Below are 27314 nucleotides of genomic sequence, written 5' to 3'. Positions count from 1 at the left end.
TGCCCAATCCACTTCTCCCCGGCGGCAGCCCTGACCGACATTCGATGAATTGACCAACGCAGCTTGTTATTTTTCGTGTGCAACAGCGCGTTTTATTCGCTCCTGGAGGTTATCTGCACCACACCCAGTGGCATCTAGATTCAAATCAGAGATGCCACTTACCTAACCAGAAATCTTAGGAAAAAGGTGAAGCAGCTTATTGTAAGCACCGAATACCATCATTTACAATCAAATTATGAAACTGTCAAATAATTTTTATTAAGCCATTTTACTGATGGTTAGGTTCACAGAGTTTCATGGGTGATTTAGATATCCAAAACATATTTGATAGTTTAAATTGGATTTGTCGTGGTTTTCCTGAATATTTATTGGTATTATTCAGGTTTTCTTCTCCTAGTTAATCACTGATCGAAAAAATGTAAGGCTGCAATTTTATACCATTTTGTAGCCTAATGAGATCTGACATACATACATAGGTCCTTTTTGGCATCACTAAGTGGTGGAGGCTTCCAAAGCCGAGAACAGTTCGCCTTTCCTTTTTTTGTCTGGTCAAAACTTTTGCTCTGTTTTCGCCAGATTCCGCATTCGGGTAGTTGGACAGCTGACGTCTGTTTTTCACCTGCCAGGACCGCCCCACTCGGGCTCGGAATCGGATTCGGGATCCTCTATTTGTTTGCGTATGGGAAATCGCCGGTGTCTGTCCATCTGTCTATGTCAGTGTTTGTGTGCTCGTGAGTTTTGCGAGCAGGTGTGCGTGAGCTTTCGCTGACAATTGTGATTTTAGCAAAGGGTTTTAATTAGATTTCACTTCATTTTCCGCTGTCATTCAGTGCAAAGGAAAGCGACTGCCTTCCACGAAATCTATTCAATAATGTGAGCCATTGAGAGAACACTGCGTCTGAGCTCTTTTTATCTTGTATCTAGAACCTTACTTAAATAACAACATATGCGAACTTGCTCATCTGCGTTGAATACTGGTTGTAGTTAATACTAAAAATTAAAAGACGTTGGAAATTTACATATAATATAAGACCGTACCATCTATCAGATCCAACCAACCCATATGATCTATAAGTACGTTCTCTTATCTAAGTCTTCATTGAGATTTGTGTTAGATCACTTGAAAACACTAGAAGTGCTCGTTGTGTACCCAGTTTGTTTCCGTTCTGAAGTTCACAGTTAATTGGATATTGGTTAATTTGGATGGATCATGATGAATTCATTACCAATATGGCAATCAGTGGACCAAAATTTATCGTGCAAGGCAGAAGGAATAAATAATATATGCAAGGTAGCAGAAATAAGTAAAATTGAAAACACTAAACCGAAGGATAAGAAACTGGCACAACCAAAGCACTTAAAGTTCGCATTCACAGAGCCCGGGCCAAAAAAAGTGTTTCACTGCACGGAGCAGAGTGTTTTGCAATCTGAAGATTGCTGGTCCGCTGAGGAAGTTCTGGAAGAATCAGACGAGAAAAGTAATCTGGAACTCGAAGATATTTACGATGAGGTATTTCGCTTAAAGCGGCGCGTAAATCAACTCAATTACCAACTAGGTACCAATATACCGGAATGCCCAAACATACATCCCTGCCAGGATGATCATATATATTTGATGAATGTAGAGGGAGTTCATCCCGATATTCTTCAGCTGAAATTTGCAAGCCATAAACTAGAGCACCAACTGACTCAGATGCAATCCGTCCGAAGAACATCCAATCTGGCAAAAAAACTGGTACGGGATGACTACTGCAGAAGCAGGAAGTTAGGTGATCAGTTGCAGATTGAAATTCAAAAACTAGACTCCTTCAAGCTCAAATTCGAAAAACATCAAGGACTATGTCTTCAACGGTTTAGGTTTTTGGAGCAAGATAAGTATACTGGCAGGGAGTTCAATAAATATATAGAAAAAAGTAATGAAATGATAAGAACTCAACTTAAAAAGCAGGTTTTAAAGAGTGAATACAAACCTTTTCGGAAGGAAGCCTCTAGAGTGACAATCTCTTTAAAAAAGGCCGCGGAAAATTTGCAAGATTATCAGTCAAGCGTGATAAATAACAAAAAATGTGAAATCTTCCAGATCGCGAAAAATTCCTGTGTATCCATTCGTTCAGACTTTTAATACTTTTATATTATTTCGAACTCCAATTCGGCTTACTTCAAGGCGGCAACACCAAGCATCTGGCCCAGTCATCGAGCCGCCCAAGCTCTTGTATCACCGGCACACAGACCTACTTAGTTCATCCACAATAAACCCACAAAGCCCTCTTTAAATTGTTCAATTTGTCAGGATCCACGGGCCGGCCCTCCATATGCTAGTTCCTTGATTATGTTGGTCATCGGAGGAGTCGCATCCACGTGGCGGCATCTGCCACAAATGGTGGTACTCTAATGTACATTTGACTAGGAAGAGCATGTATTTTCTTACATGCGTTGTGCTTCGCCATTCTGTAGGCCAACAAAGAAAAATAATATAAAAATGTTCTAATTTCTATATATATATATATATGTATATATATTTTGTACGCAACTGATAAATGTAAGAAATTGTATCTATTACGTTTTTCAGATATTTACATTAAATATCATATCTATCATATCTTTATTTGCATTCTTACTACTTATTAAAGGAGAACTGTCCTCTTTAATTTGAGTATATTTTTAAAAGAGCATCCCAATTCTGACACTCAGGGTCAGGATTTTCTTTTGTCGCTTTCGGTTTTGGTGTTTGTATCTTTGGGTCCGACAACGAAATGTATTTAGCATAAAAATTTACGATAATGAGGACCAGAACAGCAGAGACACAGCGAGCGAGCATTGCCACCAAAAGAAAAAAACAGACAGCGCATCAAATTTCGCATAGGCAAATAGACAAATAACTGAGGTTTACCCCCCGGGCGGGTGGTTGCTACAGGGGGCGGGTTGGGTGTAGTGTTCCACCAACATTTGTGGCCAGTTTCCAACGCGATGTGGTGCCACAGGTTCTCCGCAGTCAAGTGTCATTGCTCGGCTAATGTGCAAAGTTAAATTAATATTTACCACGAGGCTGTTGTTGCGCCTTGATTTCTTCGGTGGCATTTCGAAAATTGACGAATTTCAGTGCCGTCTAACCAGCATCAAAGTCAACTGCGCCGCTTTTTGGCAGAATTTCCACGCCGCCATGTTGGTTCCCGCTTGTTTTCCGTCAGATTAGCAAAGTTTTTTCGTTTGACGCGACTGGTATCGTACATAAGTTGGATTCAAAGTGGGGCAGAACGTGAATTTGATAAAGCGCTAATCGCATTTGGACTGCTTGCTGAACGGCAATCGTCGCATAAACCTGACTTTCCCGTAAATACGGAATGTTGCAAGTGCATCACTGACACTTGGCCGCTTTGTGCTCCAAATAAGTTTCCTTTTGCGGGAATTATGCTGCATACTTCACAGCGAGTGCCGGTGCAAAAATGAAAATAAATGCAAAGTTATCCCGAGCACTTCGGGCTGGCATTTACATTCTGCATTGGCATTGCTATTGCCATTGCCATTTTATTTCGTCAGTCGCATTGAAGTCCATGAATGGAAGGTGTGTGCCAACTAATGCGTGGCTGCCGGAGAGATGCCTTCGCATGCAGGGGTGCACCCAGGTCCTTTGAACAGGGGTGCTTATTTTGACATAAGACAACACTATTCTGGACTCAGACTATAAGTTCAGTAGTGGTTAGTCGTTTGACTGAGTTATATTAATGTTATAAAGTTATATTCCTTGGCTAATCGAAGTCTGTTTATGCATCTTAAATATGATGCATCTTAAAATATGAATAACCATCTTATGCACCCCCGAAAGTGCGGCTATCTACGCCCTTGCGTGTGTGAGAAATCGCAGTGCAGATGGCTTACGCGACTGTCTCTTCCTCCCGTCTTTTGCGTCTATAAATTATTCATTCCGTTTGAGATGTTTGATGTGCCTCTAAGAAGCATGATGTGCTCACACAAACCCACTCGCACATCGCCCATCGGTTTGTTGCAGTTTTTGCACTCTTTTTCAGTCTCTCTCGTTGCATCGTTCCTGTTCCCCAGCCTTTTTACCCAGATTTCATTGAATTCATTCATTTTTTAGCTGCCTTCGCCGCACATCCTGGCTTGTTATTGTTGGTGTTTGCCACAGCTTTGCATAAATAAGATAAACACAAGGATGAGCTCAGTGGGCGGGCGGCAGGATCCCATGTTCCTCTTTTCCCTGGTTGGATATCCTGGGTTCTGGGAGGACTGAGTCCACCACCGTCTCGAGTCGTTGCTGTGATTTATTTTGCACTCAATGTTTGCCAAAGTAAAATTGATTGAAGCGTTTGTTGGCGCTTCAATTGATTTTCAGTACAGTACGTATACGAATACGTATGTTGCAGCACCCCTCCCGATTCCCATTCCCCTTCTCCGCCCCGATCAGTCCTTTTTTGCACCTTATTCTCTGCTCGTGGCCAGCGAAGCATTTCAAGTGCCCGGGCACTTGAGTCCCGGCTTGTTTACAGTGGTTAAATTAACTTTGGTCAATTTGGTTTTTGTCGAGTGGTCGGACATTGCATTGACATGGAGTCTCTTGGATCTTACATCCTCCAAAATTATTCGTAACAATGCTTTGTAGGCACAATATACAGGAATCCCTTCGAGGTTCTTTGAAGGGTGTTCCAATCGGGGCTTTCCAATATGATATATACAAAATACAAATAAAATAATATATTAGATTAATTAACGATATTATTTCATAATGTTGCTCCGAAAAGTTTATTAACCTCCAGCCAAGTAATTGCTGGCCTGTGTTTGGTTAATAGTCGAATAATCGGTTGCCCCTCAAAAATGTCAGAGGCAAGAATCGCAACCATTCATCAAATGTCGTCCTGTGATTTTATTAACCGACGCTGATGGTGATTGAGGCACATCTGAGCCATCAACACCTGCAGCCGGCAGTCGATCATGAGGGGCCCATCCCCTATTCCTGGCCACTTAACGCCCACCATTTCCGCATCCCACCTACCAATTCCCCAGCAATCACCACCAACTGCAGTCGCATAAATCTTGGGCTGTCAAGTGCAAGCAGAAGGGGAGAAACCATCAAAGATGGAGCTAACAAATTACTGACAGCAAAACAAAAAAGAAACAATGAAAACAAAAAAAGCGCTAAAAATGACAGTGCAGATATAAAAAGGAGATATATAATGGCAATAATAATTATGCAGAATTTACCAAATATGCGAAGTATAAAAATAAACACGCAACGCAAATGTATGCCACTCATTTTTATGAATGGGCATTTATCATAATTAAAAATTCTGCCAGCACCGGGAAAGGTTCTCCCATCACACCCATACCCTCACCCACTTCGGAGGCCGACGTTTCTGACCTAAGACACGCCAAGCGCCACACACATATATCCAGAAATCGAGGAGTATCGGGAGAGTGCGTCAGAGCAAGCCGACAACAAGGAAGACAGCTTTTTTGGGTCTTCTCTGCCAGCGGAACAGCTGTTGCTGTTTGTTTTTGGGACATATCCATGGGATAAAGTAAGGCACTGGAAGAGACACTGGGCCAGTTGGCCGGTTGGTGAATGCATCCCTGCGCATGTCCGCCGGCAGTCGCACCCAAAGGACTCTCTTCCGAAAAGAGCTCGAGTCTCTTAGATCGCCGTTTTCCGAGCTGGCTGGCTCGGCTTTTCCCGCGAGTTGGCCGAGCTTTTGCGGGGTTGTCGTGACTGCTGAAATCACCCGTCGCCACTTCGAATGCCGTTGTCGTGGGCTTCAGTTGTGCTTGCCGCTCAGTGTGTACCGTTGCTGCCAGTGAGAGTGACCCAAAACTGTGACTGTGACTCCAGACGTGACTGTCGTGCGTCGGTGGTGCGTCTCGGTGGCGTATGCTTGATTTGTGTGGCACCCTGGCGTATGCTTGATTTGTAATACGCGACCCGGGCGACGTTCTCGCAGTGCATCCTCAAGGATACCAACAGAAGTAACAACAAAACCATCATTGAATTGTGCGTCTCCTTTGAAGTTAATCCACAGATATTCTCACACGCACTCGCTGGTGTGTAGTGCGGTGGCTGTGTGGTAGTGAGTTTCGGCCTGTGTGTGTGTGTAATGAGTATGTAATCCAGCCAAATCTGTCACGTGTTTTGGATATCTTTTTCTGAGGCCGCCAGTCCGGGAATTTATTGAAAAATCGCACAAAGGTGAGTCAACTCCAAGTCCCCGCTGCATATGGAAAATAAAATAGTACCCTCTCACGCGGAAAACTAAAATAGTTAAGCAGCTTACGGGGCATGATAATATAACTATGCGGATGATCGGCCAATAACCGTAGTCCTGGCAGAATATAGATAAATAAACAAAGATTCGGTATTTTGGGGGACAGGTCAGGGCTTACAACTTTCATCAGCAGGTTATTTAATACAATAGGGGACTGGCCTATTTATAAACAAGATTATAAACAATTTAATATAAATAGGATTTAGTTTGATTGGATTTTATTCTTCTTATTTGACTACAGATTTGAAAAGCAAATTTACTTCGGTTAAAATGAGCATAATCTTCAAGTGGCAGGTGTTTGTTTTCAAAAGGTAGAGAAATTGTACAGAATTGTTTACAATAGTCAATTATTATTGCATGAATTAGTGTGTTGTCTGTCATTTAGTTTAAATTCAAAATTATGATAAAATACTTGTAAGGCCTTTCAATAATTACGCACAGAAGTAAACGAATTAAAAAGGTTAAAGGCTTAGACCGTAAGGATCACTGAATAAAAGTGAAAGGATAACATTCACATCACATTACCCAAAGATTTATGATTATTTTTGCCAGTATTGAGACTTTGGCCATAAATTAAATGGCTAATGGTCACGCCAGTGGATTTCTTAGCCATTTAACCTTTATGCCCCGTAAGTTGCCCAAATTAAATGACAGAATTTGATTAGACCCATACACGCAACCGGCTTTGGGTGCCTTCTCATCCGGCTGAGTGTATAATAAATGAGAGGTCCTCGGGGCTGTGGTATCATCCCCAGGTGGAAAAGTTTGGCAACTCCCCCGCTCGCTCAATTGTTTATTTAACAGCGATGAAAAAATCATTACGCATTTCATATCCGAACTTCAAAAGGTGAAATTCCCATGAAAAATTATATAAATAAGTTGAAAAGTTTTTAATGCATATCAAATAAAAGAAACATGAGTAGGATGGCCGGTATGCGACTAAAAAACAAATGTTGATTTAAAATGCAAAGTGAAATGACAGCGAGGAGAACAAAGAGTGAGCAGGACTTGCTGTCCTGTACGCAATTTGTCCACGTATTATAATTTTCCCCATTTTTCGCATTCTCTTACACCGCTGCTGGTTGCCCTTGTCCTTGCCCTACTCTCGACCAAGTTAATGTCATTTGCATTCGCCCATATACCCACTTTCCACCCGTACATATATTTTTCAACTTTTCACTGGCCATATTTTCTGGTTTGCCGCTCGGCGAGCTGGTCTCGCTTCAAGTTCATTGTGCATTAATAATTTAGTTGTCGTTTCGCCTCCAATGCGAATTCGAGTCGACACCCAGGAAAACTTGTTGGTCGCTTGCCTTTTGCCCTTTTTGCCCGCTTGTAATTTGATTTTGTTTCCCTGTATATAATTTGCATGACTGCCTTTTAAATTCGGTCCACTCGTCCTCTCTCTGCAGGACTCGAAAATAGGTTGTCTGATTAAATAAACTTGGCCATCTGTTAATAAAGATTCTTTGTGAGTGGCCAAATAGGTATGACAATGTGCTCGGAAAATACATAGAACACGGTTAAAATTGGATTCAAATAAATTGCATGGAACCCATTATTAGTCTACAATATCGTTAACTAAATAATTTAAACTTCAATTCTACACTTACAAAGTTTTTTAAAGGTTTCTTTTATCTTATTTTAAAATTGTTTCTATGACACAAACATAATTTTAAATTTTTTATTGGTATTTATTGGCATTTCGCATTATAGGCTTATATTCTGGCTACTACTGACTTATATAACATAACAAATCTTCTAAATTTCTCACCCCAATTTTAAGCCTATCGGCTTTCTACCGAGATTTTATAGTCCTCCATTTTTTCTCACTTCCTTCTTGCTTTTGAAATATGACAAAACTGAAATCCATTATGATTCCATGAACTTTTTAGCTTCAACACTTCATTTGCACTGCACTTCAAAGGATGGAAAAAAGGGACACGAAGTGGCAGACGCGACTTGCGAATTTGTTGCTATGAAAAATGATATTAAATCGCTTTTTTCATTATTTTTCCGGTAAAATCGCGTTCTCCATCTTGTCAGACAGTTGTCTCAGCCAGCCCAGTGAAATCGCAGTAGCTAGAGCAAGCCCAAAGCCCAAACCCACAACCTCGAGGCTTTTTTGCCGGCGTTCCATTTTCAGTGGCGCGTTGCGTTTTGTCCTTTTCAGGGATTTGGACTGGAACTGCAGGCAGGACAAAGAAAAGTTCACGGAGGAGCGGGGAAATTCTTGTGGAGGCAGATAGAGCAAGTTGAAAATTCAGAATAATGAGGAAACTAACGAGCCAAGACTTTCTCATTGTTTACTGGCGCAAAAATTGCGCGATTATTAATTTTCTATGCTATTTTGTAGCTCTTTTTGCGGCCCCTTCTCGCGCCACTTCATCCCGTCCGCTCCGCTCACCCTGCCACTGGCACAGCAGAGTTTTCTATATTTTCCTCGTTTTTAATATTTCGCAATATTCGCCCCGTTTTCTTCGCTCTTTTTTGGCGCGTGCAACTAATGGGAAAGGGCGAAGTGTTGGCCCAAAAGAGTTCAGTCAAGAGCCGAGCCAAGTTTTCCGCGGAGTTCATTGCTTTCGCCCACATGTTGTGTATACGCCACTTTAACTGACACATTTTCGCCTTGTTCTACCCCAACCGCCTTTTGGAGGTTTGTTTTTCTTCGCCGCTCGCCATGTTTGTTATTTTATTCAACGCTTCTGCTGGGAAAACGCTGCCCGCCTTGAATGCTAATGAAAAGGCTGGAATAAGAGTTCCCCTCTCTCTTGCCAAGTTGGCCAAAACAGGGTAGTGAAGGTGGAGAGTAGTTTGATTAGGGCATAGTCCTTTGAGTTGTTTCTAGAAATATGAAAAGTTTCAGTTGAGTTGGGATATCTTACTTTTTGGTAGTTTTCTACTAACCTGTCCAACACTAGTTAACCTGCCAAATATACCGAAATTAAATATTGTTGTTTGCTTCCTTTGGCATTTATTATAGTTGAAGCATTGCCTCGTACAAAAACTAAAATTAAATGTTTGGATTCAGCTGTTTTAAATTGAAAGTGGGCGCACTTTTTCATTATTTCTATTACAGTGAAAGCAAGAAAAGCAAATAAGATAGCATTTTCGGTCGCTCTAACACAGATTTATTTATTTCTCTCCGTTTTAGGTAAGCATTTGCGTGGGAGAAAATGGTCGGAAAACGCAGTCGGGTTTCAAAAGGCTGGTCCCTCAATGACATGTGGGTAAATAAATTTTTAATTTAAAATAAACAGTGTGTATTAAATTACGAGTGTCCCTAACGGAAGGGCGGCCTGATGAGCTCGACGGGCAATTTCCCTTACAAAGGACACACACAAAATATGCAAACTGGCATCAAATCCAATTAGTTAATATGAATATTTGATGAAATCACTTCCGTTCCAAATGCTGCAAAAAAGGCCGACCACCCAGTGTCCCCAATGCTTTTCATCATCATCGCCATGACGATAATGATTCGAAAGTTTTTCACAGCGCCCGTGTTGGGTAACAACTTTTTCCGAATTTAAAACTATAACGCATTCCCCAATGCAAGTCATCGAGTTGGGCGCTCGTTTCGTTTGAAATTATTCGTCTTTTTTGAGCTTTTGTGTTGTCCCCACAATAACCACAATTTGCAACTTTTTGCGGCACTTTGTCAGTGCGAAAAATGTCAAAATGTTTGCGGGTCTGAAATTTATTTAAATATTTCATTTGTCACACATTTAGTGCTGGCTAGGCGACTTGGCATATGTGACATTGATTAATATTCAAATCTAAGGGTTTTAATTAGCCGCGATACTTTACTCTTTCGAGTGCACATTTTTTGTATCGTATTTGATTTCCCCAAATGAAATCTAAAAGAATGTCTATCCCAAGGTTTGTGCCGAATTGAATTTTTAATTTTCCATCGGGGCTTGCTTTTACTCCTTTTGTTTCGTTATATTGTGTTTCTTTTCCCATATATTTTTTTGGCCATGTTTGCTTGTTTAACTTTTCGAAGCGGCTTCTTGTTGGCTGTTTGTTTTGGCATACAATTTTAACGAGCTGCGGTTGTTGCTTCCATATATCCTGCAAAACGGACTCGTGGCCTCTCTGCTTTGTTGCAAAAAATGTCACGCATTGTTTAATATTAATTTCATTTTCAGTACGCTCCAACACCGCGCAGCCGAATATTCGTTTTCAAGCTGTTGCCTTTGTTTTAATTTGCGGGCCAGATCCCGGCCGGAATCCAAACAAATTTAATTTCAATATATGTGGGTTTTGGCGTAATTTATTTATTTTATTTCTTGTTTGCAAGTCAAGAGCCCGTCTGCCTCATTATGCCTTTTTGAGAGTTTGTAAATTTAATTCAAAGTATCCATTCAATACCCACTTTACGAAAACGAGAATATTTTAAATTATTTAAATCATGTTTAGATTAGCCATGAAATCTGCTGGCCACATTTTGCTCTGATTGCGGAAAATATGCGTCATTTAATTGTTCACATTAATTAACCATCCTCATTAGTCCGTCGTCGCACTGGAATTCTCTCAGGCATAAAAAGTTGCAGCATATTTAACTGTCGAACCAAACTGAAAATTAGTTGAGCGCATTAAATGACAGCAAAAACTATTTTAATTAAATACATGAAGCCAAGAAGTGCTGCTAAATGGGCCACGGTAAAATGGCCACATCACCAAATGCCTGGCAAATAAAACCTGAAAAATTAGCAAAAGTTGTGGCAAAAGCGAGCCAATTGGAGAATGGTAGCTCAAAAAACTGAGCCAAGTGAAAAGAATTTCTAGCTCACACACAACGAGTGTATAATGTGGGCCACAAAGAATAATGCACATTGCCCACGAAAAAAGAGAGCACAAGAATTTGCAATTTTTTACCATTTGTTAGAGCCACAGCCAGACAATAAATCACCATTAAACAAATTATGTACTCTGCTCGACGAAAATTTTAAATGTCTCTCGCTGTCCATTGTATCTGCACAGCATAAAGTAGCAAAAAGTTGTAGAATACCCTCCCAACGTTAGGGCGGGAAAAACAATCGTTCAAATGTATAAAAAAGTTGTTGCACAGTGGGTAAATTGGAAATCTCGAAAATATATTTTAGAAGAAACTAATTCTGTGTTTATGCGATGCACTTCTAACGTAATATGTTTCATTATAGCCCGCCTTTCACGAATGCGTCGCAACTCTGGTAACTCTATAATTTTGGTGGCATAGCCGTTCTAAAAGAAAAACGAACTAGAAAAGTATTTAATTTTTTTAAATTTTGACTTCGCGGCGTTTTAAAATAATCTTTACTACTTTTTACAAATGCAAATGAATAATAAATTGTACTTTGCTCACTTTTTTGACTCAAAATGTTCCGATTTGTTCTATAATAGCAGAGTTACCAGATTTGGCAGTCAAATGGTAAACACTTTTTAGGCATCTCTTCTGCTAAGATCATACAATATAATTTGAACTCACGCTTTCTAGAATCGTTAGTATAATGTATTGAACATATTCACCGTATAAAGGTGTTATTATCGTCCTAGCATACAATTAAATATAGTTCGAGTACCCTTAGTTTCGAGGTTAAAGCATTCGTAAGATAATTACATGGAATTTAAACCAGCTTAGTTGACCATATTTGTAATTATGGCGCATTATTTGAGCTGAACAGGACAGGAAGTCTAGTTCACTGTGGCGCAAAGCAGGCCACACGGAGTTCATTAGCTGCTTGGAAGTCGCACCTTTCCGCTCCACTGTGCAACAGGATGCACCGTCAGCCATTATCATTATTAGAACGACGTTTATCAGCGGCACTCGCAGCACCGCCCAACTCCCACCACCCCCTTTCACCTGCGTCATTGACACGTTTTGTGCGTGCGATAGCCACCCACACCCCACAACCCACCCATCTTGTAAGACCAACCAACCACCGGAGCCTGATTTTCCACCCAGACAAGGTGTAAACATTTATGAGGCTTTGCTTGTTCTTGCCGTTGTTACACATTTTTATTTCCATTTCTTTTTTGCCAACGTTGCAAGCGACACAAATTTATTTCGCAGCATTTACACACGCGGCTTGGACGTGGAAGCCATTGGAGCTAGAAGCAGGGAAGCTGGGATGCTGAGATGCTGGGAACTGGGATGCTGATGCTGATGCTGAGTTCGCCACATGCCACGTTTAGCGCCCGCAAATTTGAGCTCCTCTTGTTGGCCACATTCTTCAGCGACCACAAATTTCCTTGCAGTTATTTTTCTCTGCCTAAGGGGTGGTCCCTCCCCCATTCGTTCTCCTACCTTTTTGTTTTACGTGGAACTGGGAAGGATGTGCTGTTTTCGGTGTTTTTGTGTCGAGCGAACCGAACTTCCCAGAAAGGAAATCTATCTATCTGCATTGGTTTTCTAAGCATGTAGAGTTGTTTCCTATATTCAGGCTCACATGCCTGCATACTTTCGATTTTCTGAAAATCTAGAGTGAAAACAGTAGAATTTAAAGAATTATTCAGACTAGAATCAAGATTAATGTTACACTACATAGCAGGTAATAGATTTTTGTTGATTTCTTTTGTTTTTAATAATACAGTGGGTATTCCTGTGTCGGAACTAAGTAATCGTATCACTCTATCGAAGGTTTCTGGGGACTTGTGGACGTGCCATGATTTATTTTTACAACTTCCTCTCGGGCTTCGAGCAAAATAGTGAGATGAAGAGGATGATGGTGAAAAAGTGTCGAAAAACAACAAGGGCAACAGCAACAGGGACATTTTTGGGGCCGGCAGATAGGAACTGGGAATCAGCTTTGACTGCTAAAGTGTCCACATGTTCATGTCCACATCTGCATACGCTCACAGCTATGCATATGTAAATGTGTCTGCTTGCCCGCCTATATCTGCTTCTTCTTCCGAATACCCTGCGTGTTTTTTCTGCGTTTGTTTTCCTTTCTTTCCTCCCGACGCCCTGTCCTTGTCACATTCCCACTACACACCGCCTTCCGCCGCCACTGTTTGTTTGAGTGCGTCGTCTTCCGCCTTTCCGTTTCCTTCTGATGGCGCAAATTACAACGCATAATTTTCACATTACGTCAGCGCATTTAGATGTGTGTGTATGTGCGTTGCTATCCTGCTTGTCGGTGTGCTTGTGCGTACTCTCATTTTTTGCAGCTCGGGAATGCGACTTTTTGTTGCCTTCTGACGCTGGTTAATGTGGCGATATGGAAATCAATATTCCTAATGGCTGTCAGGCGATACAGCCGGCAACAGGATCCCCAGGATCCCTCAAAGGGGCCGGCACTCACTCGACATTCGACATGCATAAATACGACGGCTCCGTAAATATTTAATCAGCCCCAACGTATCTCAAATTAATTAAATCGATATTGAGCGGATGTTAAAGTGGCGCGATGGTTTATTAAAGAGAATTTGTGAAAAGAATTGTTTGTACATATTATTTAATATTCAAATCAGTGCAAAAACACATGCGGAACACATGTGGACACATGCCTATTAACGTAATTTACTTCATTAATAGTTCAAACATCTTAAATTCATTTTTTTTTAAAACTTGCAAGAGTGCGTAGTATGTGATTTTTGTGCTCGCTGACATTTTTGCCGTAATCCTATCGGTATGCCCTAACTGAATGGTCTCTGCTTTCCGGCATATTTGTCAAAACTTTCATTCCCCACTTCACCGCCCGAGTGGCTTAGAGTCCTTGCGCGTCCTGATTGGGTCGAAACTTAGACCAGCATGGCATAAAAGTCAAAGCCGAAAAGTAAAGTGCACACAACACTAAACAACACGAAAACGAAAAACGTCACAACAGAACCGAGAAGGACGAAAATGTCGGCGACTGAAAACGGCTAAAAACTCGCGGTAATTTGAACCTTTTTCCGTTTGGGTGATTTCTGCCATTGCAGGCCAGCAGAGAAATCAAATATCAAAGCGAAAACTTTTCCTCCTCTCGTGGTATGGGGGAAAGTGGGGCCGGAATGGGCGGGACTTTCGAGAGGGTGGCATTCAATGCACGAGTAATCCTCCGTAGCAACAGGTTGCCAGGTTTTTATTTTGACAACTGAATGGGGCGAAACAGCAACAACAGTCAAACCAACACAGGAACAGGGGGCAGGATTAGGGTGGGTTGAGACCGAGGATGAGGCAACGAGGGCAACCTGCAGTTGATTTGAAAATCAAACTTGCATGAAACAATGCCAAACAATCGGGCCAAAAAGGAGCAAAGGAGCAGAAGTGGGTAGCGTGCAGACAATAGAAAAGTTTAAAGTCGTTAAAATAAAAGGATTTGAGCAGTTTAAACAGAACCCCGCAAAATGTTCGATTGAAATAAGCTACTTTCGCAGTCATTTGGCTGTGCTGATTTGGGAATTGACTTTTAGGCTGGGCAGCCCACGTCCTTCCACACAGGATGTAATCTTTCAACTTAACCGAGATTTCCACTTTGCCCTCGGTGATTTTTCCAGCTTTTCTTTGTTTTGTTTTGTGCCAGTCGCTCGGGGTTTTTTTTCTTTTTGTGGCTCTCACCTTTGCAATTACCAATGGACGGGATTCGAATGGAATTGAACTGAAGTGAACGGTTTCCAGGCCAACCTCGCGAGTTTTCCGCACGCCGAAATTTATCGCTTGTGGATTTATTTTTCAAGAGATATCCGCATTTGATCCTGACCAGTCAGTCTGTTATTGTTTTGGGGAAGTCAAAAGGGAAAAAACTGATATTTGAGCTGGAAAAACAGCGTGCCCCTTAGAAACTCATTAATTCTCTGATTGCAGCAATTTCAGTTGAAGTTGCCACTGTTCGCAAAGATAATGCCATAAAAACAGCACTCACAATTCGACCGTAATAATCCATTTAAATTGTAAACATCACAAGTTGCCCAAGCTAACCTTCCACTCAACGGCATTCATTTCCATCCATATGGCCCACATCATCCGGCAAAAACCTGCAATGAAATTAAATACGTTACCAAAATAAAATGCCAAATAAAAGCGTGAAAAATGAAACTCTGGCCCCCCCACCACAACCCACTTGAGTAAAAGCCCTAAATGGGGCTTCAACGCCCTGAGATGGAAGTGGACGTAGAGGCAGAGGTGGAGAAGCCACTTATTTTCATTACCAGCCCAACCGGAGCGACGAGCCAACATGAAGAAAATGAAATCGGCAGTCTGGCGAAAAATTCATAAAATAAAGGATTTCCTAATTGCCAATTTGCATGCAGCCGCGTCTAATTTTTGCCCATTCGCTGGATAAATAAACTTCATTTCGCGCTGGGTGTTTTCCATATTTGGTTTTTCGCAGATTTTTTTTTTTTTTTGATATGCCCTTACATGGGGTAGTGTAAAACTGGAAACTGAGGTGAATTACTAACAAATGTGGGTATCATGAAAATTGTATGGTGTTTTCTTTATATATGAGCACATATACAATAACACCAGCTGTTTACATTGAGTTCATATCTTACATTCTTGAGCAGGAATCAGTATCTAAAAGCCTTTTTAATAATATTATCTGTTTTACCACCATAAACGAGTCCTAAATACATATATTTTTTAGTGTGCACTTTTCCATGCTAAGATTGCCCGTCGTATTTCAAATTTAGCGTGCCTATATTGAACAATTCGTTTGAATGGCTCCATCAGAGTATCGGACGGGGGCCTAAGTAAAGTATTTTCGCACTTGTTTGTTTATGAATTTGTTTATTTAGTGAGCGGGCCCTGCTTGCCGACATGCTATACTATGCCACAGCGCGCCGGAACCCCGGTAGCCAACAGAATTCTGCTGGATTCCACGCAAATCTTATTTGCCCATAGCCACCGGACCCACCCTCCGCCGGAGTCCGTGGTCAGGACTCCCGACTCTGGTGGGCAGAAATTCTACGGTTTTGTTTTCGCTGCCTGCGTTGCATATTTCGCTCCGCTCCGCACTGCCTCCATTCCATGCCCCTTGGCATGCGCTGGTTTTTTAAATTTGCCCAATTCCAATATGTGTGTGGTTTGGGGCTGGGCGAAAAATTCGAGCCTTATTTGCCTTTCAACTTGCCCGGGATCTGCGTCGTTGGCCGTGTTATTTATGCAAATGTCAAATATTTTGATATTCCGCTGCAATGTGAATGAAAGCAAACGGAAGTACATTATAAAGTTGCCCAGCCCCCCGTTTGCCAAAGTCATTCCAGTATTATTTGGGCAACCAACAAGCCTAAATGTGCCACTAATATGACCGCCCAGTTGCCCCTCCTTACCACCACCCCCTGCACGACCGACCCTCAGCAGCGAGCAAGTGGAGTAATTATGGCATTTTCGAAATTCCACCCGCCATCCAGCCACCTCCCACCCAACCACCACCCACTCACCTGGCAGCCTCAACATTTTGTTGCCAACACGAACCGCCTTTGTTGCCTTTGTTCTCCACTTGTGTAGAGCGGGGTAAACGGGGGAAGTGCCAATGGAGCAAAGTTAATTTTTGAAATTATTGGCACGTTAGGTGAATTACTTCACAGAAAGAATTTTTAATATCGCAATACAAAGTCACTCATAATTTCCATTGATCATGCTCGGGGAAAAGGCCTGTTGAGTTTCCCCGGAAAATAGGTAGGCCAAAACTTTTGGGACGGCCAGACGTTTTGTAGCAATTAAATTGGTAATTGAGTTGCCCAACCGGAAAGTCAATTAGCCAGTGCCCCCAGATCAATGACTAGTAATTTAAATTGGCTGTCAAAAGAAGTTCGAGTGCGTCCCCCGATGGGAGAGATCAGTACTGGACGAGTGCCTCGCGGGCCAACTTTGCCCAGATGGTGCCAACTGGATGGACAACTACTTTGCGCTTTCCCTGAAACGTCAACGACTCGTAGTGGTAGCCGTCGACAATCTTCGCGGAGTTAAAGTTGCAAACGAAGGGCAGAGTGATTTCGTTTAGATTAACGTAGTAACAATTAATCGTGAAGATCAGCGGACTTAATCGGGCCACCAGTTCGTAGGCGGCTGCCAGTTTTTCGTTCCAAATGCACACAGAGGTAAAGTTAAGTGGTTCCTTAGCCTGCAGCTCAGCGGCATCCTTCATGGTTCGAAAGGTATGCAGGGTTATGACCCCGGTGGGTCCATCGGCCAAGTAACGATGGTTCAGGTCGTAGACCAGCATGGGACTCGCATTTTCTGGAACAGTCTTGGGATTTCCCACTATTGTTTTTGCCATTAAGTGGTTTAGCCTCTCCAGTGTCTTTATATAAGCCGGATGCCCGGAGATATCGGTGCTTAACGGTTCCAGGCGATCCCTTATGCGATCCACGAACTCCTCCAATATGGATTCCTGCAGGAAAAGAGTGGTCACCGCATTGCAGGCGAAGGGATCGTGAAGAGACTCAACGAGATAGTGCATAGCGCAATTGATGTCTCCATCTTCGCAGAGAATCATCAGCCGCGGCGAGTTCCACTTGTATTTAACTTGAACTTCCGCTTCCGGTTCATCTTCACTCATTGAACTGGATCGGGAATGGTATGAAAGCCTAGGTACCTTCTTTGGCTTTTCAGCACTGTCTTTGGGCTTGAATTCCGGCTCAATTTCTAGGATCAACGGCACACTGACATCCCGAGGTTTGTTGCACACCAGATTGTAGATAAATCCATAATCAATCAGTGGAGTCGGCAGCAGAGGGTACTTATAAATATATTGAACTTCCTCCTCTAGACTGATTCTGTTTAAAAAGGAAAATATTAAAGTACTCAGATCTGGATAGTAAGTAATATCGATACCTACGCCGTGGGTCGGTTGCTGTGAATGAAAACGGAAATATGTATATTAGCAATAGTAATAGACACTATAGTCATTTTGTTACTTACTTGTACATCATTAAAATCCGAAATATTGCACACTTAATAGATTTAAATATTTAGAGGTAAACTTAACCGATACTGAAAAGCCTGTTAAGCTCGTCCCAAAAACAAAAACATTCAGAATTTTTTTAACACTAGGTTTAGGATAGATACATAATCTATCCTAAATCTGGTGTCTTAAAAAAGTGAACTCCAAACCGTACTTCCTAATCAACTGGAAATGCCTGTCCGCCATGGTATCTAAGTTTCAGATACGTTGAGCCTTGTTATATCGCAGTGATTTATCAAATCACACTCATCCACACACAGTTCACACTTGACTTGTGCAGTTGACCGCCCATCGAAGGCTGCCCCCAACGACCTTATTGTGGGCAGAGGGATTTACAGTTGATTTAACCGTTTAAGCATGGCTAATGCATAATAATCGTTTGGCCGCAAACTTTTCAACCACTTCTGTGGGCATTTGTGTTTGAGTCCAGTGTGTATGTAGGGCGATTTCCGGTCCTGTTTTGCCCCTTGCCCAGACTCCCGTCCAACCTATTTGAGATAGAAATCATGTGCAGTCATTAGATTGTTTTTCGATTGACGTGACATGATAATGAAAGATTTTCTTTCGCTCTTTCCTTTGTTGCCCTTCGCTTTCTTCGCTCGGCCATTCTTTCCGCTTGCTTTTTCTTGGGGCACAACTTTTGTGGCGCCCAACGTGCAATTTGTGCGAAAAGTGGGTGTGCAAAGTGGCGACGTGGCCATTGGAAGACGGCTGGTGGCAGGTGGCTGCCACTTTGTTTGCTGATTTGTTTATGGCTGACCATAATGACCGATGAAGTGGCAGCTGGCCGCCTCAAGTGGTTGTTAAACCCAGTTTCGCCGGCGAAATTAACACGAATTGCAATTAAAGTGGGCACGAAAATCATTCTCGCGCATTTAAATGCACTCAGCCGAAAAACGTTGAATGTAAAAGATATACATCCATATATATATGCTTCCAGTGAATATATATTTCAATTTTTATACTAAATTAGAACATCTTATAATCGAAAACAACGATGATATGATTTCTTTCCTAAAGAAAGTGGTAAAGTGTTTAAAGGACTTATAACGCACTTACAATAAAACCTTTTTGATACTTTTATTCGGTTAGATCTAAAACTGAGACTCTAGTTTGCAAACAAATCGACGGACGCACGGAAGGACATGGCTAAACCAACTCGGATGTTGATACTGATCACGCAATGACTGAATATCGAATCTTTTTTAAGTAGTCAATACATAGAACAAATTCCTTTATATGCTCTCCCCGCATTCTTAATAATAATGTGTTTTATTTATAAATCGTGTACCTAATTTTTCTAACTGCTTGTTTGTTGTTTTCGACTTGAAGCTTAGTCTTGCCAGCAGCGTTTAAAGCGGCGACTGACATTTGTGGCAGCTCGGACCGACTGGTGATGACAGGTGGGACAATGGCGGGAGAGTGTCGCCGGCAGGCCGACAGCTTCGAGAGCTGTTCACCTGGTGGGGTGAGGACAAGGACTGGGCGAGGCTGTTTTGTTCATTAAGGGACTATTTAAATAAAACGCCTGTTAACTACAGCGAGATAGGCGAGTTATGTGTGAGGTGGTTGTAATTAAAATGTATAACGGGAATCAAAAGAATCAGTCAAAGAAAGCCGCACACATACAAAAAAGAAATTAAATCTACCACGTCTGGTGTATTATAAGGGCATTTCCATTTCCTACGGACACATTGAGTCCTTGACAGGGGGAAATGGCAGCGAGCGAGCTCTTGACTCGCAGGACGACTTGCCACGCCCCCTGCCATCGCCACCACCGCCCACGTGCCACTCCTTTTGCATGTCCTCGTCGCCGTCGACGTCGTCGTCTTCGCATTTCGTCTGGTTCTTGAGCGGCGGCGCTTTGTTTTGGCTTAATTAATACGCGTTTACATGTTGCCGACTTACGCACGCTTCGCATGTTCCAGAGACTCACTCACTCACTCTCACACACAGTCGCACATTCAAACTTGGGACGCCTCCAGGACATTCCCGCCCCCTTTTTGCGCACTGCGGTTGACACGCAAATGCAATTTGTGTGCTGAAGGTAATTTCTGTCTCCAGGTCTCGGGGTCTCTTCCACAATACAAATGAGTGGAATAAATATTTAAATAGAAGTCCTTGTTTGGCCTTCTTTTCTCCCATTTTTCTGCTTGCCTCTTATGAAACTTTAATTAATGCGTTAGCAGCACACAAATTTTAATCAAGCACGTACTTGCGGCCTAGCTGATCATTAATTAGGTGGGGTAATTGCAACCAGGCGGCAGTTTCACTTCCGTTCTGGCTGGAATGTCATTTAAATTTCCATTTAAAGCCACAGCCCCCGCGGGTATTAACATATGCTGCGGGGCAAAGTTGCGATAAAATCAAAATTTTAATTTAATTAAACGCGTACTGAATTTGTTTTAATCAATTAGCTCGATGTTCACTGAACACCGAATGAGTTTCACGGACAGGTGCATAGATTCTGGGAAAAGATAACGGCAGCACATTTGAAACATCTAAATGGGATGAGGCGGTGAATGGGCCTAATTTCCAAGTGAGTGACGGCAAGATATCATCTTGGTGATAATGCCGGATTTAGCCATGGGGCTGCATTAATTAGCGCCAGTGATTTTAGTGCAAATCCCATTGACATTGTACTTTTTAATGATTTTAATTGTGCCTTTGTTTGCACTCGAAATGGCCCGCGGTGTTATTTCTTGTAATTATGTAACATCAAATTGAGTCCTGCATAAGCATTATCGATAATACTTGTGAGTGGAGTGGCATAATTTTAATTATAAATGTAAAATATAATGACTACGCGCTATTTTCACATTGTTTGCTTTCACATTAACGAAGCAAATTAATGACAGCCAAGTCCAGATGTCAGTTCACCCGGTCAGGCGGGAACTCTCGGTGAATATTCCGAAATGACGTAAAATAAATTTGCCACGAATTGATGGGTTTTTCCACGGATATATATTTTTAATTTAAAGCCAGCGCTTCGATGGCAATCACACGAGCTACTTGAACGAAGAGGATTTTGCCATGTCTTATAAATTAAACAATGCCAACGCAGAGCAGCTGAAATTCTAAGGAAACTCAATTCCCGTCTGCACAATGCTTGAAGGTATATAATTTTGGCTGGAAGTTAAAACCAATATCAGGCAATATTTCATGAATGCAAATTAATGGCTTAAATGCTGCAGAAAATGGGGAGAGAAAAGCTGAGCAATGCAAATATTTGTCCTGGATTTATGCAAATTTTTTCCCTGTGTACTCACATGGAAATCCGGTGGCTGAAGTTGGGAAAGTTGTATCATGCACGCAAGAATAATTCCCAATGTAGGAGTGAGTGTGTGGCACGCGGGCGTATGCGTAATACAATAATAATTATATGCAAAGCAAATTGAAATGGCAAGTACAAATTTTTCACCTCCCACCCCGCTTCTGTTATCTCCTCACAGGTAAATAAGGATAAAGGAATCACGGTACGGGAAAACTCCGACTCATGACGTGAGTAAGAAGATTTTATCCGCGCTTGTTGTTGACTTTCCGCAGGGCTTCAATATTGCGTGTCTGCCGGGATTCCAGATACAAGATTAACTCGGAAAGTATGTGCGTGCTCCGGTGGGTAACCCAAGCCAAACGAAGTGAAACGAAATAATCGAGACATGCAATCTGGGGAAATGCATCATTAACGACTAATTACTGACCGCCCCACATGTGCCCCGAACGAAATGAGCTGCGAAGCGAAATCAACGCTGAAGGAATGTGTCCGAAAGCTGCCATCGCTGCTCAGACTTTTCAATCCCGTCAGCCATTCGAAATTAGCAATAGTTTTCCGCTTCCATTCGCCTGGCCTGGCCTGGCCTGGCCTGGCATTCTCCAGACCAATCCCCATATCCAATCCCCATCAAGCGAATGCCATTGGGGCTCTTAATGCACTGCATGTGGATCTTAAGTGCAGCTCAGGGCCATGGAAGTGTTTACGACTCCGCAGGCCTCTGCCTTGGCTGGCGTACGCGGCGTATGCGCAATAAAACGCATCTCAATAGATTATTACGCAGCCATAACTTCAAGCCGCACATCGATAATAGGGCGTATTGTCTTTTGGCCCTGAGCTGGTGCACTTCACTAGAATGTCGACGGTAAACACAACATTCTGCCGCCACACTTGATGCACAGTGGAATATTTGTCTAAGTCAATGGACTTTTTAGTAGAGACATTAAAGGTTTGCTGTATCGTTGAATGTATGTCATATTTCCAATTCAAAACTTAGCGATAAAATGGAGAATTATAGTTTCAAGTTCAATGTTCCTTAAGATTCTCTGCACTTCTCGACGCAACCGCCCATTGTACTTGTGAAAACTTGGGAATGCGCGCTGTTCGTTTATTATGCCATTCACAGTTTAATAATGATAATAACGTCAGGATATTAAAGTTTTCCTGCCCGCCAGCCTGAATGTCGAACGCATCCGCCCCGGGGAATCCCTTCTTTGCGGCCTGTGACCGTGTCCTCCCAGTCTCGCCCTGTGCGGCATTAAAACTATAATCAGTTTATGCAATAAAGTAAATTGTGTACGTAATGCGTGCTGATGGTATGTCTTTTATTTATTTATTTTCTTGTGCGCTACTTTTTATTATTACGGCTTAAACTTGCTTAGCGCATTTAACGCCCTTTTCCTTTTTCCCATCAGCTTGCCACCGAATGGTGGGGCCATCAGCTGTGTCCTCCCACCATAAACGCGTTCAATATTAATAAAAGTTTGGCCAAAGTTAATTAAATCTGCTTTTTAATGTGCAGCCATGCAAGAAAAGCGCGAACGCAATAAATTGACCGTACGGACCATAATGTCCATACATCCGTATCTATACTCCTGCCCTAGGATGCTGATGCTGGGGTCGCCGAGAAACTTTCTTTGGGGTTGAGTTGAGGTCGAGGTGTTGAATGAGAAGGGGGGTTCTGGTTAGAGTGAGTCATAAAGTTGGCTTTTCTCGGCGCTTTTCGTGGCTGGGGACACCCCTGTAGTCCATTTTTGTTTGGCTTTAGATCTAAATTATACAGGATTTGTGGGAATTCGTCCATGAGCTAAAATATTCTCTGGTTGATTTAGTGAGCACATGCATACATATGATACATATCTTATAGTAAATTATTGATATAATCTTCCTAATTAAGGTGAAACCTTTTTGAAATTGTTGCCAGCGTACTATGGTTTCGCCTCCTCGGAAGTATACACTCATTGCCACTCGAGTTTGATTAAGCCGACTTCCGCATAATTGAAATAACTAGTTTGCCTAATCCTAATTGAGATTTCCTAAGCCCAGTTCAGTGTCGCTTTTTTGGACGTAGGTAATGCCGTCTTTGTGGGCAAATGAGTTGGTATTGTGCGGTAATTGGCAATTTTAATGCTTCACCTGACACAAATTTGCGTTTGATGTTGTACAACTTGGGGAATCGCCTTAAATGAATGTCTCTGCGACACTTCAGCCCCGCCCGCTTCCCTTTCACTTCTGGGCCTTAATAAAGCACATAAAATGGCATTAGAGTGGCACAAAGTCGCCATTATGAGTTCTTTTGTGGCATTTAGCCGCCTTTGTGTGGCGCGTCAATATTTAATAGCGCCCCGAGCCTCGTTCCCAAGCCATTCTTCATTCTCCGTTCTTCACTCAGCGAACAGGCATTGTTCCCATGGCTGGCGGAGCAAGTTTTATATTAAATAATGTGACGCTTTCATGTCGCGCAGAAATGAGACATTTTTTGGTATCGCGGCCCTCGCCAATTAAAGTTCAACCGAGCCGTGAGCTCCCATGCTCTCCACCATTCCATTCCATCTCAGCCTAGTCGCTTTTCAAGTTTTCAGGAGCACTTAGTCGCGAGAAGCCGCGGCAAATTGCGAACAATCGAAGCAATCAAGCGAAATCATCGCCACCGGAACGCGTGCTCGGGATTTCAGGGTGGATTAAGGTATTAGCGTCTCGGCGAAGCATGGCAGTTCCGACAAGCCAGCCCCATTCAACTTGCCAATTCGATTAGGCCAGGGACTTACTGGAAACTTGGCTTTAATTAAAATAGGACAGAACTATGCCGGGGACGCATCAGGATTTGTGCGTCAACTGGCGGCGGAGCAGACGTTATCAAGCTCAAGTCGAGATGACAGGGGATAGGATCCCCGAATTCTTCGGTAAACAAATTTAATAACATAATTTAAAGGCTCTGTTTCTAGCTCGCTGGCATGTTGAGGCTGAAACTAATGCTAAATTTTGTCATTGTGTGCGGTTTTAAGTGAATTACAAGCTGAAATGGCCGCAACGAATTCACAGAATGCCGCCAACAACAATGAAAATAACACATAGGATAACACAAACAGGATGACAGTGGGTTTTGGGCTGGAAAAGAGGAAGAGTGGGCAGCCAGGCGGAGGTGGAGGCCAGCAGCCAAAAGGAGGACAAAGCCAGTCGAGCGACAAAATTATGTAAAAAGTCAGGCAACAAAACAGCAGAGCAGCCTGGCCAAAGGAAAAGCGGATGGTGTCCGGGGCAGGGGGGTGGGAAAGCGGATGGAAAAGCGGGTGCCCGGGGCCAAAACCCCACAAATTGTCTAAGCGGAGACAAAGTGAAAGCGAAAGGGAACGGGAAGTGGGTAGCACATGACCTCTGGAGGCCACAAGGAGGCAAAGTTGAAGGCGGCAGAAAAGGCAAACGGAAAACTGCAAATGAACATGCGACAACAAAACAAGTTGAAGCCCAAGACGGTTACACCGCACGAAATGGAGGATGCAACCCATTCTGCCACTGTCGTCACTTCCGCCGGATTCCTGAGGCTTTTCGGCTCGAGAAGGTGACTTCACCTTGGAAAGAAATTAATTTCAATTGCTTTGAATAATTTATGTTCTTAGGCGGGGGACTCCTTCATATTATTATTTGATACCAAAACCGTTTGCAAGACCATTTTTATTTTTTTTTAAACATTCTAACGTAAAAGTAAAAAAAATAATGTGCATAAACATTATTATAATATAAGTAAAATATACACATTTATGAAAATATTTATTTGAAATTAAGTTTGTCCTAATATGACATTTAAAAATACATAAATATTATATTAAATTTGATTTAATCCGCCTATGAATTACCTATTCCAAAACTAAAATGGGCTACAAGCAATAGCCATCTTCAGGATTAGGCAAATAAGGCAGCCATCCTGATAATCAACCTGTTATTTGGGCTCTGATAAACCGAGACAAATTCATTAAGCACCCGTTTGTGCAAGCGCTTCGAAAATTGAGCTAAACGATGCGAAATGACGCGAAGTGTCGTGTAAGTTGGCATTAAATTATGAATTCCCGGGAATCTGCCAGTCATCTCCACTCAACCTTCACTTCGCCAGGACAGGCAAAAAGGTGCAGCTGAGTGAAATGCCTAAGTCCTCCTCCTCACTGCTGTCGCCTGTCTGTTCCAAGGAAATTGTTAACAGGCGAAACGAATGACTAAACAGCAGACAAGGATCCCGCAGAAATGCGCCCCCGAGCTCATAGATAACCGGGTGCCAGGACCTTGTGCTCCGCAACGCATATCCTCATTCGTGGGTAGCTCACTTAAATTTTCAGAAGCCCCAGCGCCGTAATTCATTATGTATGCCTAATGTTAACAATTTAGCAGCTATTGGTTTATCTTAATGAAGCCGTCTGCCCCCAGGAGCGACCTAAATACACACGAACTTCCCTACGAGTATACTGCCACTTTCGGGGAGTCGGCAGTTCGTAGTCGGTGGTCGTCTTTAACTTTTATTGCACTCTCCCCGGTTAATCCGGGCTATATACATTCCATCGGCGGAAGAGATTTATCCACCCCTGGAGCACCCTTGACACTTGCCATAAAATATTGTCACACTTAACCGCGAAACGGTTGAACTTTGCGCCTTATCCCTTTGTCTTCTGCATTTTTCAGCTCGACTTAAATATTAAAGAGGGCTCATTGCGGTGCTGCTAGTTGAGAGTGCCATAACAGCCACCCATGCCACCCATACTACCCATTCCACCCACTGCTCCCAACTTGCCACGCCCCTTTTCTATGCGGCGACTCCCTGGCGGCCCAAAATGACGACCGCCGAAAGTGTTGACACTCGTGGGAAAATGTTTTAATAATTTGTGTAAAGAGTTGACAGCTGGGACGCAGAAAAAAAAGAGTCGCCAGGCGCACGTGGGAAAAGCTAAACTTTTATTTCTACAACAAAGTGCCCCAAACTTATTGGGTTAGGGATGATAGCGAAAGGGTTGGGGGTCAGTGACGAGGGCTAAATAGCAATGACAACGCGCTCGGTTGCGTCATAAAATATTCAAAAATATATGTGTGACTAGGCACACACAATGACTAAGCCCACTTTCAAACCATGGATATGCATGTATCTCTGTGCAAATATTCATACGCAAATAGAAACGCACAAATTTACGTAAACTAAATTGGAGCAAATTTCGATTGGGATTTGTTTCAGCCGCTGGCTGGTCAATTGATTTGATTCATTGTCCTAACGAAAGTTGATCGACCCAGTGTTACCCATCCAACAACGATCAATTCCGATTGAGATGGCAAGTTACTTTAATTTAATATAAATACAAAGAGATATATGTAGACTGAGAAAATTGTAAATAACAATATATTCATATACTTTTTCCGCTGGCTTAATTCGAGTGAAAGTATAATGTTTCTAGATTAGCAATGGAAATACAGTTGGTTCTCCAGTTAATTTGAGTACTTGTATCGTGCAATGTACTCGTATGTAGTATATACAGACGTCATTAGGAAAGGTCAGCGTATAATAAATATTTCACAAGCCGATATCGAGTCGGACACACTTTCGGTCTCACGTTTAATACAAATCAAGTCCTTTAGATTTTTCGGAGCCTTGGACAGGCTGAGGCTGAACGTGTCCTGTGAGTCGGTTGAATCATGTCCTCCAGCCGAGGTCAAGGACAAACGTAGTTATTTAGATGAACCGCAATTCCCTCCCCGAAAGTGCTTGCGTGTGTTGTGATTTACCTTTGCCGCCCCAATTTGGTTGACGAACCATTTACATGATTGAACTTTTTGCCGCCCCTGTGGATATTGCCTCGAAGTGCGTTTCTGGGTTGATTTGCATGTAAATATCCTGTTGCTCTCACATGTGGCAATTAGAGACTC

General features: G+C 42.4%; 3 protein-coding genes across 5 annotated transcripts in view; 2 read left to right on the top strand and 1 right to left on the bottom strand.

Annotated features, from left to right (window-relative positions):
• The first annotated feature begins 1114 nt into the window (after positions 1-1114).
• LOC6614128 lies at positions 1115-2525 on the top strand. The gene has a single exon (XM_002038545.2). The coding sequence runs from the start codon at positions 1211-1213 to the stop codon at positions 2120-2122; it is 912 nt and encodes a 303-aa protein (XP_002038581.2). The 5' UTR covers positions 1115-1210; the 3' UTR covers positions 2123-2525.
• Positions 2526-5759: 3234 nt separating this feature from the next.
• The window catches only part of LOC6614122 (hemicentin-2), a 71154-nt gene continuing 49599 nt past the window's right edge, over positions 5760-27314 (top strand). Inside the window, exon 1 of the mRNA XM_032721224.1 lies at positions 5760-6196. The gene's annotated coding sequence lies outside the window, so the exon portion shown is untranslated. The remainder of the gene's footprint in view (positions 6197-27314) is intronic.
• Positions 16756-18214, bottom strand: LOC6614127. Of its 3 annotated transcripts, XM_032721225.1 has the most exons (4): positions 18103-18214; positions 18020-18034; positions 17630-17957; positions 16756-17572 (listed from the first exon to the last, which is right to left on the bottom strand). In XM_032721225.1, exons 1-4 carry the CDS (start codon positions 18111-18113, stop codon positions 17018-17020), a joined length of 909 nt encoding a protein of 302 aa, XP_032577116.1. In that variant the 5' UTR covers positions 18114-18214; the 3' UTR covers positions 16756-17017. The 3 variants fall into 3 exon arrangements, with proteins under 3 accessions (XP_032577116.1, XP_002038580.2, XP_032577117.1); XM_002038544.2 differs by having other exon boundaries at positions 16756-17957; XM_032721226.1 differs by lacking the exon at positions 18103-18214 and having other exon boundaries at positions 16756-17957; positions 18016-18031.

Source organism: Drosophila sechellia, chromosome 3R, assembly GCF_004382195.2.
Source record: "Drosophila sechellia strain sech25 chromosome 3R, ASM438219v1, whole genome shotgun sequence".
Lineage (NCBI taxonomy): Eukaryota > Metazoa > Arthropoda > Insecta > Diptera > Drosophilidae > Drosophila > Drosophila sechellia.
This window is presented reverse-complemented; position numbering and strand designations above follow the sequence as displayed.

Coding starts and splice junctions, on each gene's coding strand:
- LOC6614128 (XM_002038545.2), top strand. CDS start 1,211: ATGATGAATTCATTACCAATATGGCAATCAGTGGACCAAAATTTATCG.